Source organism: Pleurodeles waltl, chromosome 9, assembly GCF_031143425.1.
Source record: "Pleurodeles waltl isolate 20211129_DDA chromosome 9, aPleWal1.hap1.20221129, whole genome shotgun sequence".
Lineage (NCBI taxonomy): Eukaryota > Metazoa > Chordata > Amphibia > Caudata > Salamandridae > Pleurodeles > Pleurodeles waltl.
The window spans coordinates 1,012,776,305-1,012,788,100 of NC_090448.1; the positions used below are offsets into that span (position 1 = coordinate 1,012,776,305).

An 11,796-nucleotide genomic window follows, 5' to 3' on the forward strand; every position below is an offset into this window, starting at 1 on the left:
TGGAGGCTTGTAGAAATAACTACAGGAGATATGGGCATAGTAGGGTGTTCTTTTTTTAAATTTCCAATGATAAGCCAAATTATATAGTGTTTTGCAGTGGCTCATTGTCAATGACCAGCCTGGTCTTATTGAGGACTTTGGTATTTAGGAAAACTCAAGACTTCTAGGTAGTCATCAATGCAGTCTGCATGAAATAATTAAAGGCTGGACATAAAACACTTTCTAGTATACCTCAAACATAGATCAAATGTTTTCCTGTGGCCTATCATGAGACTTCAGCACTCAAATCATTAATGCCAGCAGATATATGCTATGGTGTGCTTTCCTGGAAGTGTATTCCTTAAATTCAGATCACTCTAGTCTATACAGGACCTCCCAGAATTGGATTTTAGCCTCCAGTACTTGCAGGTCCATCAAGTGACCGCCAACCCAAGACTAAACCTCCTATCTGGTTGAATCAAAGATTATCCCGTCTCCATCTCTGGGGTCCGGGGTCTGTGCATCTCCTGGGGAGAATCTACTTGGATGCCATGCTTGTTAATGAAAGCATGCAAATAATATTGCTCAACGTCTACCACCGACAGATCAGAACAGCAAAGAAGGAGGTCCTGACCTTTCAGGTTAACTAGTGCCAACCGAACAAAATAACTCTTCACAATTGTTAGAGAGTTCACCTGCCCCTCAGCAACCAAACATGCAATCCCCACATCACAGAAGCTCTGTGATGCCCTCGCCAACCACTTCCAAAACAAAATAGCAGCCATCTACAACAACTTCAACCCCCAACCCTCCAACACCCCTAATCACCAACCTACCACCACTACCGACCACCATCTCAACGCCTGAAAACAACTCAGCGACACAGACATAACCGCCCCTATGTGCTCCATCCACTCTGGAGCACACACCAACCCCCTGTCCCCACCGACTCTTCAACATCAGAAGGGACCAGATCAGCCACCAACTCACCACCATCATCAACACTTCACTGGCCACGGCAACTTTCTCAATGCCTAGAAACACGCTGAGGTCAGACCCCTCTTCAAGAAACCCTCTGCAGACCCCAACGAACTACAAAAGTACAGACTCATCTTGTTGCAACCCTTCCCTGCCAAAGTCCTGGAAACACCTGAAGAGAAACATCCTATTAGACTCGACCCAATCAGGTTTCAGAAGAAACCGCCACACCGAGATAGCTCTGATCTCTGCCTCAGACTTCATCTGAGCCATTTGCAACAAAGGAGAGTCTGCCACCCTCATCGTGCTCGATGTACCCTCCACCTTTGAAATGGTTTCCCACCACACACTCATCCACCCCCTGCACCAGACAGGAATCACCGATGACCTGCTCAGATGGATGGCATCTTTCCTCACAGGGCACACCAAGAAAGTCCCCCTCTCTCCTTAAAATCTGCAGTGTTCCCAGGGCTCATCCCTTAGCCACTCTTCAAATCTACGTGACTCCACTCGAAGACATAGTTAGATCGCACAACATAAACATCATCTCCTGTGCCTAAGACATTCAGCTCGTCCTATCACTCCCCACCGCTACCACTACAAATTTTCACAACTGCATGAAGAACATCACAGCATGGATGAAGGACAACTGGTTAAAGCTGAACACAGACAAGACGGAAGTTCTCATCTTCAGCAAAAACATCGCCCTATGGAACGACTCCTGGTGTTCGTCACAATTCGGCCCAGCCCTCACACCAAAAGACCACGCCCGCAACCTTGGCGTCATCCTCGACAGCAAGCTCTCCATGAAACAACAGCTCAACTCGGCTGCCTCAGCCTGATTCCACACGCTTTGCATACTCCAGAAGATTTTCTAGTGGCTCCCCATCAACACAAAGGCAGTCACTCATGCCCTCATCATCAGCTGTCTTGACTACGGCAACTCACTCTATGCAGGTACCACCACTGAACTCATGCAAAGGCTCCAATCAATACCAAACACTGCAGCCAGATGATTTTCAAGCTGCCCAAGAGAGCCCATATCTCCCAGTATCTGAAAGACTTCCACTGGCTCCCGATCCAGAAGAAATTGCCCCTTCAAGCTCCTTACTTACGCCTACAGAGCCCTCCATGACCAGGCACCTGCCTACCTGAAACAGCATCTGCATTTCCACCACCCCCGCAGGAACCTCTGCTCCACACACTGAACCCTCACACAGATCCCTTGCACTCGCTGCTGCTGTACCAGAGGCCACTCCTTCTCCCACCCCGCCACCAAGATCCAGACCTTCCCTACGTTGATTGAATTCAGGAAAGGGCTCAAGACCTGGGTCTTTGAATGAAGACCCGCTTCCAGCACCTGGATACCCGCACAGGTTACAAATACCTGATTGAGATTGATAGTGTTCCATCTTGCCTGTAACTTTCTATCCTAAAAAATCTATGGGCCCTTAATCCAGCCATTCAGTACAGGATTTGTGACCTTGAGGTCCTCTTGCACCAGCCCCCTTTTTGTCCTTGAGTATTTGCAGCCCTCTCAGACATAAAGCAATGTCAGATTATAGAGTTGTGGGTCAGAGATGTGTCCATATGGGCAGAGGCAGAAGAGGGAGCATTGCAGCAGCAGGAGGCCTGAGGGGTGCGTAAAGAGCACATAGCGGGTTTGTGGTCCGAAATTATGGATAACTGTGAGAACCCCTCTGGCGGGTAAGACCACGATACAGATGAGAGGACTGACTCAGAGGCAGCTGACAATGAGCGTTCATTATGGTACAAGAAGAAAGGGGACTTACCCTTTTTCTGTAGCAGGTGACTTCCCCCCACTGTTTCCTCTCAGTTTCTGTCCCCACCCTCACACCCCCCATCACACACATCACTCTCTCCCCCCATTTACCTGCCACTTTTAGCTCAGCCTGCCCTCTGGATGAGTATTTTGCTAGTCTGGGATTGAACTCCTGCCCATTGGACTCATGTTGACCATGGGTCTGATATCCCCCTTCCCCACCTCCCCCACTCCTCCTTTCCCCCACATCGAGTTTGCATTTAACTATGATCATGCGCGGCAGCTACTCTGAGATGATTAGTTAGACATGTAGCATTTCGCTCGTCCCCTGTTGAGGGAGCTGGCTTGGAATTGTTTTTTTTCTTGTTCTGCTGTGATGTGTGTGAGCTGGTATAATCCCACAGGGGTGGTGAGGGGAGGGGAACTCTCCAGAAAGCCCTGAACTCCCATGGACACTTATTAGAGGAGCTGCCTTGTTGATGTAGAATAATCTTCTCCTGTAGACTACTGTAGCTCAGAATTTTATGTAACGTTATGTTTTTTGCACTCTCTGCCATGCTGTGATATCCTGGACATTACTGGGTGCTGCTTTGGGTATTAATTCTCCAATGCTCATTTTCATTTTCTTTGTTAACTATGAAAATGCCAATAAACATAGTTTAAAGAAAGCACTGTCAAATTAAGATTTTGCAAATAATGTAGGTAAACCATATATATCCTAATCAGGAATTGAGAATAATGCCTTCCCAAGTCCAGGAACTGTCCTTTACCAACAATAATCTATCAGAAACCTTCGATCTAGTGTACATAGAGAATTCAATAGTGATATAACCATTTAAAGTTTGACCTCAATTCCCGCAGTTGTTTCTGGTTGCACATGGGCATTTGGAAATGCATCTTTGCCATAACACATTCTTACTTAAGTGTGTCTTTGAGAAGGTAAAAAAAATGTAAAGTTGTAATTGGTCTGCAACATTCATCATGCCGTGGAGAAACGGTGTATTATTGTACAGATTCAGTGGGGTTGTACATCTTTGCAATCATTGCATATTTTCATTTAAAGCAGAACAACTTTCTATTTGTTGTCTTTCTACAGCTGACTGATTTAGGGCCAAGAAATTCAAACACTGAATCTGAGGCATGATCTGTGATATTACAGAGACCTCTTCAGGACCTCTTGAAGACATTAGTGGCACTACTAGGTTCTTCATGACTTGCAGTGGAAATGTATATTGTAGGAAAGAGTTCAAAAGCTTACCTTTCACTTTGGATATGTTTTTAATCATGCATTGCCAATAATTTATTCCACCTTGTTTCTATACTCTGAATCATTTACCAGCTGCGGTGAAATAAACTAGACTAAAATAGCCATTGCGTTTCTAAGGTGATATCAGTCCTGCTGTTATAGAATCTAGTTACTTGTAATCTGAACTGCTGGATCATAATTATTAAGGTTCTGCTGATGCCATTGTATTGAGGTACAGGCGAGATCTTGGGGTGTTTTGACAAAAATAATTATTACCAACCAGGATCTAATTTTATCTTTGTTGATGTTTTCTGGTTGACTTACATTGACTGTGGCTCAGCAAATTGTGTCCTATGTAGAATCGACTTTTTTTTAATTCTTCTGTCTTTCCAAGAGGTGACCCTTGAACAAGCAACTGCCTGAGTAAATCATTCTTCTGGAGCATTTGGAAGGACCCCCAAACAAATATACTTGCCCTTCCCCCTCCTCCTCAGGCCTGCCACACCATGCAGAACCTGGTTAGAAAAAAAGGGCAAATAGTGCATTTACAGTTACATTTCACATAAAAAGACACTGCTTTTAAATGCAATTCTGAAGGGATGTTCATTAAATATCTCACTGCATTCCAGGTATACTAAGGAAGTCCATCCCTCAGCATATGTTGGGAGGGTCACCTCCTAACAACTAAAACCAACAGGTTATAATTGTATTAATTGTTAATTTTTGCTCTGTAGAATCCGGTAAACATTGCTGATCACACTCTCCATCCTGACAATGAAGCAGTCAGATCCAATTTTGCTCCTCCACCCCCTCTTATGAGAGGCCCTCTTTTGCCGATGGATCCCAGAGGACCTTTCCTGAGAAGAATTCCTCCATTTCCTCCTCGTATGATGGACATGTATGGACCGCGGGAATACTTTCCTGTGCCAGAGTTTTCTGGCATACCACATCATCCAGCAGAAAGTAAGTACTCCATTTATTAAACTATTTATGTTTTTTGTTTTTTTTAAACCGGGTGTCTTAACTTTCAATTGTTATAAAAATTATTACTGACTGTACATCAAAAGGAGTATCCACCAGTTTATTTCTTATTTGAGTTCTGGTTTATATTTGCACTATAGTAGAAATCCTGTAAGAGCCTATGGAAGTATTTATGCATTCCCAAATCGAGAGCCAGAAATGTTTTGACATTTGTATTCCTTTGTAACAGTGTAAATAGATCAATGGACAAGATTTTCAGCTAGAGTAAAGCTCTTGTTGTTGAATCACTTGATCCATGAGATGCATTTATAGAACAGTGGAAGGGTTACTAATCAACTGCTGTTTGTAACATGGAGTCTGGGTGCAAGGTAAATGACTTCCATTTGAATCTGAAATCCGATGCCTGCTTTAAATTGTGGCTCTCTACCAGCACATCGGTTTCTTTTGCAGATGCATGCTATTTTCAGTAGATCTCAACTCACTTTAAATATTCCTGCTCCCTAATAAGAATCAAGAAATGTTTATTCGAATAATGTTTTGCCCTTCTCACCACTTCATTCAGATGATTTCAACCCACCATTCCTTTTTATTATCTGAGGAAGGCTAAGAAGAATAGCAACAGATCCCATTCATGAGCATGCAGTCATTCATTCAGAAAGCATTTGTAAAGCGCACAGCTGCTTCACTCGAAGCGTCCTGGCGCTCAGAGCGAAACGTCTAATACTACAGACAGCCACCTGATAATCTGAGTCAAACAACCAAGTATTTAAGTCTCTTTTCAAGATGGCATCTTACTATGCCCTGGGGACATTTAGTGGCGGGTATTCCATAGTTTGGCTGTAAGTACAGAAAAAGACCTACCTCCACGTCGGGTCTTAGAAGATTTAGGGATCTGCTTCAGGCGGAGGTTATTCGACCTCAGCGCTCTCAGGGTAGTAGTTTTCTTTTTGCTAGGTTGCTACAACTTGTTTGCAGAAACCACTGCTAAATGTCTGTGACAGTTACACACAAGGTGTGTCTCTGGTGCTTAGGTTCTAAACATGACTCCAAGGTCTGTGACAACTGTGCCCATAGGAACCCAAAGGTGATTTGAGAGTGTGAGGCATAACTCTATGTGGCAAAACATCAGAAGGCTCTGTGCCAGTCCCACTCGAAGTCGAGGGCCCCTCTCCCATTCTTGTTCCTGAGGCATATCTTCCTCACTGACACACTTCTGGGCATTCCACTTAACGAAATTCTTGTCCTCCAGTCACCTAAAAGCTCGCCCTGACTTGGACTTGCTCCAGGAGTCCTGAACTTTGTAACACAGCATCCAACACCTAAAAGTCTAGTGATACAGGCATCCTAGAGACACCCTAAACGCCTTTCCAACCTCACCAACTGACACAAGGAGTCATAAGGACATATTCAGAAAGCGTATCCCCTCCACAACCCTCACCTTGTGGTCAGTCAGTTTGCTAGGTTGCTGCACTCATGCACTGTGGGACATGAATGAAATTTTACCTGCAGTCCCTCAAAACGTATGGGCTTCTTTAGCCCAGACCATTCAAGATGGTCGATGTGGCCAAATTTGTAATCCGCCCGGTCCTAGACAAATGGACTGTCTAGGTAGGGCTATGGGAACCAGCATGGTGTTTCAACACCACACCTGAATAAAGTCCACTGGTTTCTCGAGAGATACCCAGGCCTGTTTGGTGAGAAGGTGAATTTGGCCCTGAAGTGTTTTAAGAAGAGCTGTGCCATGGCATGCTGCTTGGGTCTTTCTGCAATTCTCCCCCAACAACTTGAGCTGACCCTTTTTTGGGTATATCCCAGGGGCTTCACATATCGGCTGTGTCAGACTCCACTTTCCGCACAGCAGTTTTTCCAGTCCTCTTGAGGTCAGAGCTGTGTGCTCAACAGACTGTGACCTGGCCACCAGGGGCCGCACTTGTCTCAATCTTCTGCCTCGCTGGCCACAACTTCCATGCCCCTTATTGCACTATTACTGATGCATAGCCGTCAGGTAGGCAGCAGAGCCACATCCTGCAGGAAATTACATCCGTCAAATGTGAGCTTTCGATTGTCCAATGAGGCCATGCCCTGACATTCCTTTTCAACTTACCGCACCTGCCAGCTATATCAGACTATGGGCCTCATTATGACCCTGGCGGTAGAGAACCGCCAGGGCCAACGGGGGCGGGAGCACCGCCGACAGGCCGGCGGTGCTCCCTTGGGCATTCTGACCGCGGCGCTTTGGCCGCGGTCAGAACGGGAAAACCGGCGGTCTCCCGCCGGTTTTCCACTGTCCGTAAGAATCCTCCAAGGCGGCGCAGCTCGCTGCGCCGCCGAGGGGATTCTGACAATCCCTACCGCCATCCTGTTCCTGGCGGCTCGCCCGCCAGGAACAGGATGGCGGTAGGGATTGTCGTGGGGCCCCTGGGGGCCCCTGCAGTGCCCATGCCAATGGCATGGGCACTGCAGGGGCCCCCGTAAGAGGGCCCCGCTAGTATTTCACTGTCTGCGTAGCAGACAGTGAAATACGCGACGGGTGCAGTAGCACCCGTCGCACCTTCCCACTCCGCCGGCTCGATTACGAGCCGGCATCCTCGTGGGAAGGGAGTTTTTCCCTGGGCTGGCGGGCGGTCTTTTGGAGACCGCCCGCCAGCCCAGGGAAAAACTCATAATACCCTCCGCGGTCTTCTGACCGCGGAGCGGTATTATGGAGGGCGGCATCCTGGCGGGCGGCCTCCGCCGCCCGCCAGGGTCATAATGAGGCCCTATATGTCAGTTTTATGCCAGGAAGTGCTACCACAGAAAAGGTGCTGGCCTCAGAAGTAGGGGCTGGTTGTTACTCCTTGTTGTTCCTTCTACATCCTCGTGCGCCAGGATACCCTCACAGGTGATTATCGTGCTCTACAAATCCGATTTGATTTGAACAGAGGCCTCTGTCCTTTCCTAGATCTTGGTCATTTCAAAAAGCCTATTGTGGCCCAGGTTCCTTTTTCCCCAGAGACAAGATATAGCGTTGGACCCGCAGGACACTTATTTTTACATCCCTATCCTGTAGGCACTAGGCACTCTCTGAGCTTCACTGTGGACACTTTGTTTGCTGTGCTCCCTTTTGGCTTCAACAGAGCCCTTCAGGTGTTCACAAAGAAGATGATGGTTGTCGCCAAGGGTGTAGCTTTGGAGGGCAGGGTGGTATTTAGGGTGACACCCTCCCCAAATAAATGCATTCTTAGCTTGGTAGTTGGGTCTGAAGGCCCTGAGTCGTGTCTAATATATCAGTCTTGTTTTAGCTCGTCGTCCTGATTTCACAAAGAGATTGCTGACAAATAGTCTTACCACTGGCAATCACCCGGGAAAGCATTCCAACCCATCGTCTTTCGCCTTGTGTGTCTCACTTGACAGATGGCCCGATTTAGGGTTTATTAGATGGAGTGCAGACAGACTATTTGGCAGAGGACTTTACGTCTGCCACCCTAACTTCTCCCTTCAAATTGAGAGAATCTACACACACACCCAAATCCCATCCCCAGACATCACAAAGTGGGAGTTTGTTTTTGAAAAATGGAAAACAACCCCTTACAACATGGAGTTTGCTTCCAAAGTATTGAGCAAAAGCAAATATTTTGAAGAAAATAAGAGGACAGTTGAAAAATCAGAGACCTTTTGAAATGCTAGAAATCAGTAATTAGAGGACAGGGGACACGCACTACAAACAACATCTGAAATTAGAAAACGTGAGGGCATTGGTGGAGAGAATAAGAGATGGAAGAAGAGGTTACCTCCAGCGTAGGTCCAGAGAGTCAAAGACAAGCTAACCATCTCAAGTGGTTCTCTGCACACCCGCAGCCAGGATACCATCAGACCTCATACTAAGAGAAGGGAACCAAGGCAGCAGGCTTTTTCAATCTGTCCACCCGGATCTGGAACAACAGGTATCCATCAGGACCTCACCAAGGTTGTTCTAATGAAGGAAAGAGTTAATGTAGGAAAGAGTTGAAGATGCAGATCTATAAAAAAACACTATATTACCATGTACATCCCAGCTAGCTCTCCTCTCACTCGCTGACATTATGCTTATCTTTGACCCTCTGCAGTGATCTGCTACCTTTCGGGGAGGTTTGCAAATTATAGATAATGTATACATGCATAAAGTGTCCACGGTATACGATGGGCTTGACCCCCTACAAGTACTTGTCTCGTGTGTAGAAGCTAGGGAGGCACCTCAACGCATGATCTATGTGAGTGTAGACAAAGAAAAACATTTTGGAAGACGGTAGGAGGTGGGGTAGCAGAACTGGTAGGGGAAGAAGTACAGTTAACACTACATAAAAGTATACATGGAATACAGTGAGAAGAACGTCCAACAAGGTATAAAGTCTTTTCTCCTGGGATTAATAATGGCTAATAGGGACATTATTACAACCTGGATAGCTCAAACAACACCTACGAAAGTAGTGGTGAGTATTATATCATAATATCAAGAACACCAATGAAAAGATGTTCCATAAAACTCAAACGGGAATAAAAATTGGCAGAATCATGACCCTTATCTCCCCCAAGAAACTAAATGCCTCAAGCCCTGCCCATCGAGCTCCCGGTGCAGATTGTACACAAGCACAATCTTCAACCCACTGTGCTCATCCTTTGGCTAAGATCTGTGTGTCCTAACCCCAGTAGCAGTTTTATTCATGTTAACAGTGCCATTTCTTCAGTCGGATCAAGTGTACAGTCATGAGCAGTGCATTCAGTGGACTTGTGGTTGTGTTATTGGATGGTCGGATTGAATTTATCTTAGAAATTGTTTCAACCTAGGCCCTCGCTCTGTTCAATAAGCGCTATTTTATTTTTAAAGAATCATAACTTGAATTAAACATTTTCATCGATTTCATGTTCGTGGGTGTTAATGATTATACTTGCTTTAGGCTTGTTCGGAGGGATCTGTGCACCATACATATCGCCTTTGCCCAGAACATTCTGTGCACAGAAGGCTTCCAGCCATCTCATGCATGTATCCCTGAGCCTCCTGAATGTGTTGCATGCAGCCTTTGGCCTTCATCTAAAGGCTTCCAGTCTCCTTGCTCTTCGTGCCTATTTGTGCAGAAAGGGGTTAGACTGTTTAAAAAAAAAATTAGTAGACCTTACATCAGCTTTCAAGGTGGCCTCATGGTTTCCAGAACAGGCAGTTTTATGTCGCTCCAAAGGATCCTCAAGACAGACATCACTTATATTCACCTCTACATAGTTGGATAAACAGGTTCCTTGACACAAAATAATTAAGGCAGGATTTGCCCCTCCATGAATCCTCCGGTTTCTGCTCAAAACGTCTTTCCTAGATACAGGGAATGCACTTCCATCCACTTACAGGCCGTTCTATTTTTTTTTTTATTAATATCACCGATCTCTCGCACTGGGTAATAATGGTGGCCACTGCAACATTTTTCAGTGACATGGGCAGTGTTGGTCACTGCAGCATTTTCCAGTGACGGCAAGACTTGATGTATCCGCAATTCATGAGGGTTAGATGTTTTGAGGGTGCAATACTTGAGGCACCACTGTACATCACCAGTAACCGGTGCTAAAATTTTTTTTTTTTAAATGCATAAAACATCTCAATGGTCTTGGATGCCCCTTTGCCATTGAAAATTCAGATCTATGTATGATTAAGAATAATGTGCAAGATTTAGAATGTGAGACTGGGCAGATTTAGAATGTGAGACTGGGTGGGAGAGAGGGAATCATTTCCTCTTTTTCTTGAGAGATGACAAATGGTCATGTCTGTTTTAGTGTTTATATTTGTAATTCTAGAACATTTCACAGATTGATATATAATACCCAGTTGAAAGAAAAGTATGTACTTTTGAACAAAACTGGGTTCTTTCTTAAAAATTAGTTATCAGAATTGCTAAATGTCTGACTGTTTCACACTGAAATACCTTAATTATCTTTTTTACCTAGTGAGGATTCCTTTTCCACCTCGACCTTATCTTCCTTTTCCGCTTCAAAGACCTGGATATTTTCCACCAACATTGCCTCCAGAGACTCGAAGCGAGCCACCGACTAGATTAATGCCTCCACCTGAAGCTCTACAAGCAGAGGACCCAAAGTCTCAGGAAGAAACTTGACATTTTTTTTATAAATAGAAAATAGACTAAGAAAGAAGTTCTCTATAGTTCTTAAAAGCCTTTCGTTAAATTTAAGTAACATGTTACTTAAATATAATTCAAATATGTTTGCTCAAATTGAAGCTTAAAGTAGAATAATATTTCTCAGGATAGTAGTTTGTACATAAGGGTGATTTAATTGTGAATACTGTCAATAAATAATCTCTATTGTACAATTTGTTTTCATTTGCTAATTATTTTAAATTTAGAAATTATTTTAATTTGAGTAAAACGTAAGTGTACAAAAAAGGAAAACATGTTTGTTTTATGGGAAGTTGATCTCTCATAATCCGTGCTGAGAGTTTTCTCTGCATAATAACTGCTGTATTTCTCTACAAAAATGTTAACATATAATTGAATAAATTACGACATAACTAACTTAAAATGTGTATTTAAAATAATAAACCTAAGCTATTTTAAAGTGAGTATTTTTCAGTTTCCTTTACTTAAGTTTTTCTCTTTTCTACTAACATTTATAAATACTTAAACATCAGGTTCCCAAGCTACAGATGACAACTTAGAATGGAAATGCCAAGGTTTTTGACATGCAGTACATGGTACTTGTATTGTTGTAAATTAAACTATAAATATATAAGGGAAAATATGTTTACTGCATGTGCTGCAGTAGATCACGTGCCATGCATACATCTGCCACCTACAGCTGGCACGGGGGCTTT

General features: G+C 44.3%; 1 protein-coding gene across 5 annotated transcripts in view; it reads left to right on the forward strand.

Moving 5' to 3' along the window:
• The window catches only part of MIA2 (MIA SH3 domain ER export factor 2), a 551,575-nt gene extending 540,031 nt beyond the window's left edge, over positions 1-11,544 (forward strand). For all 5 annotated transcript variants that reach the window (XM_069208615.1, XM_069208616.1, XM_069208617.1 and 2 more), the window contains 2 exons: positions 4,721-4,949; positions 10,914-11,544. In XM_069208615.1, the coding sequence (XP_069064716.1) occupies positions 4,721-4,949; positions 10,914-11,080 (396 nt within the window). In that variant the 3' untranslated portion in view covers positions 11,081-11,544. The remainder of the gene's footprint in view (positions 1-4,720; positions 4,950-10,913) is intronic.
• Positions 11,545-11,796: the final 252 nt, after the last annotated feature.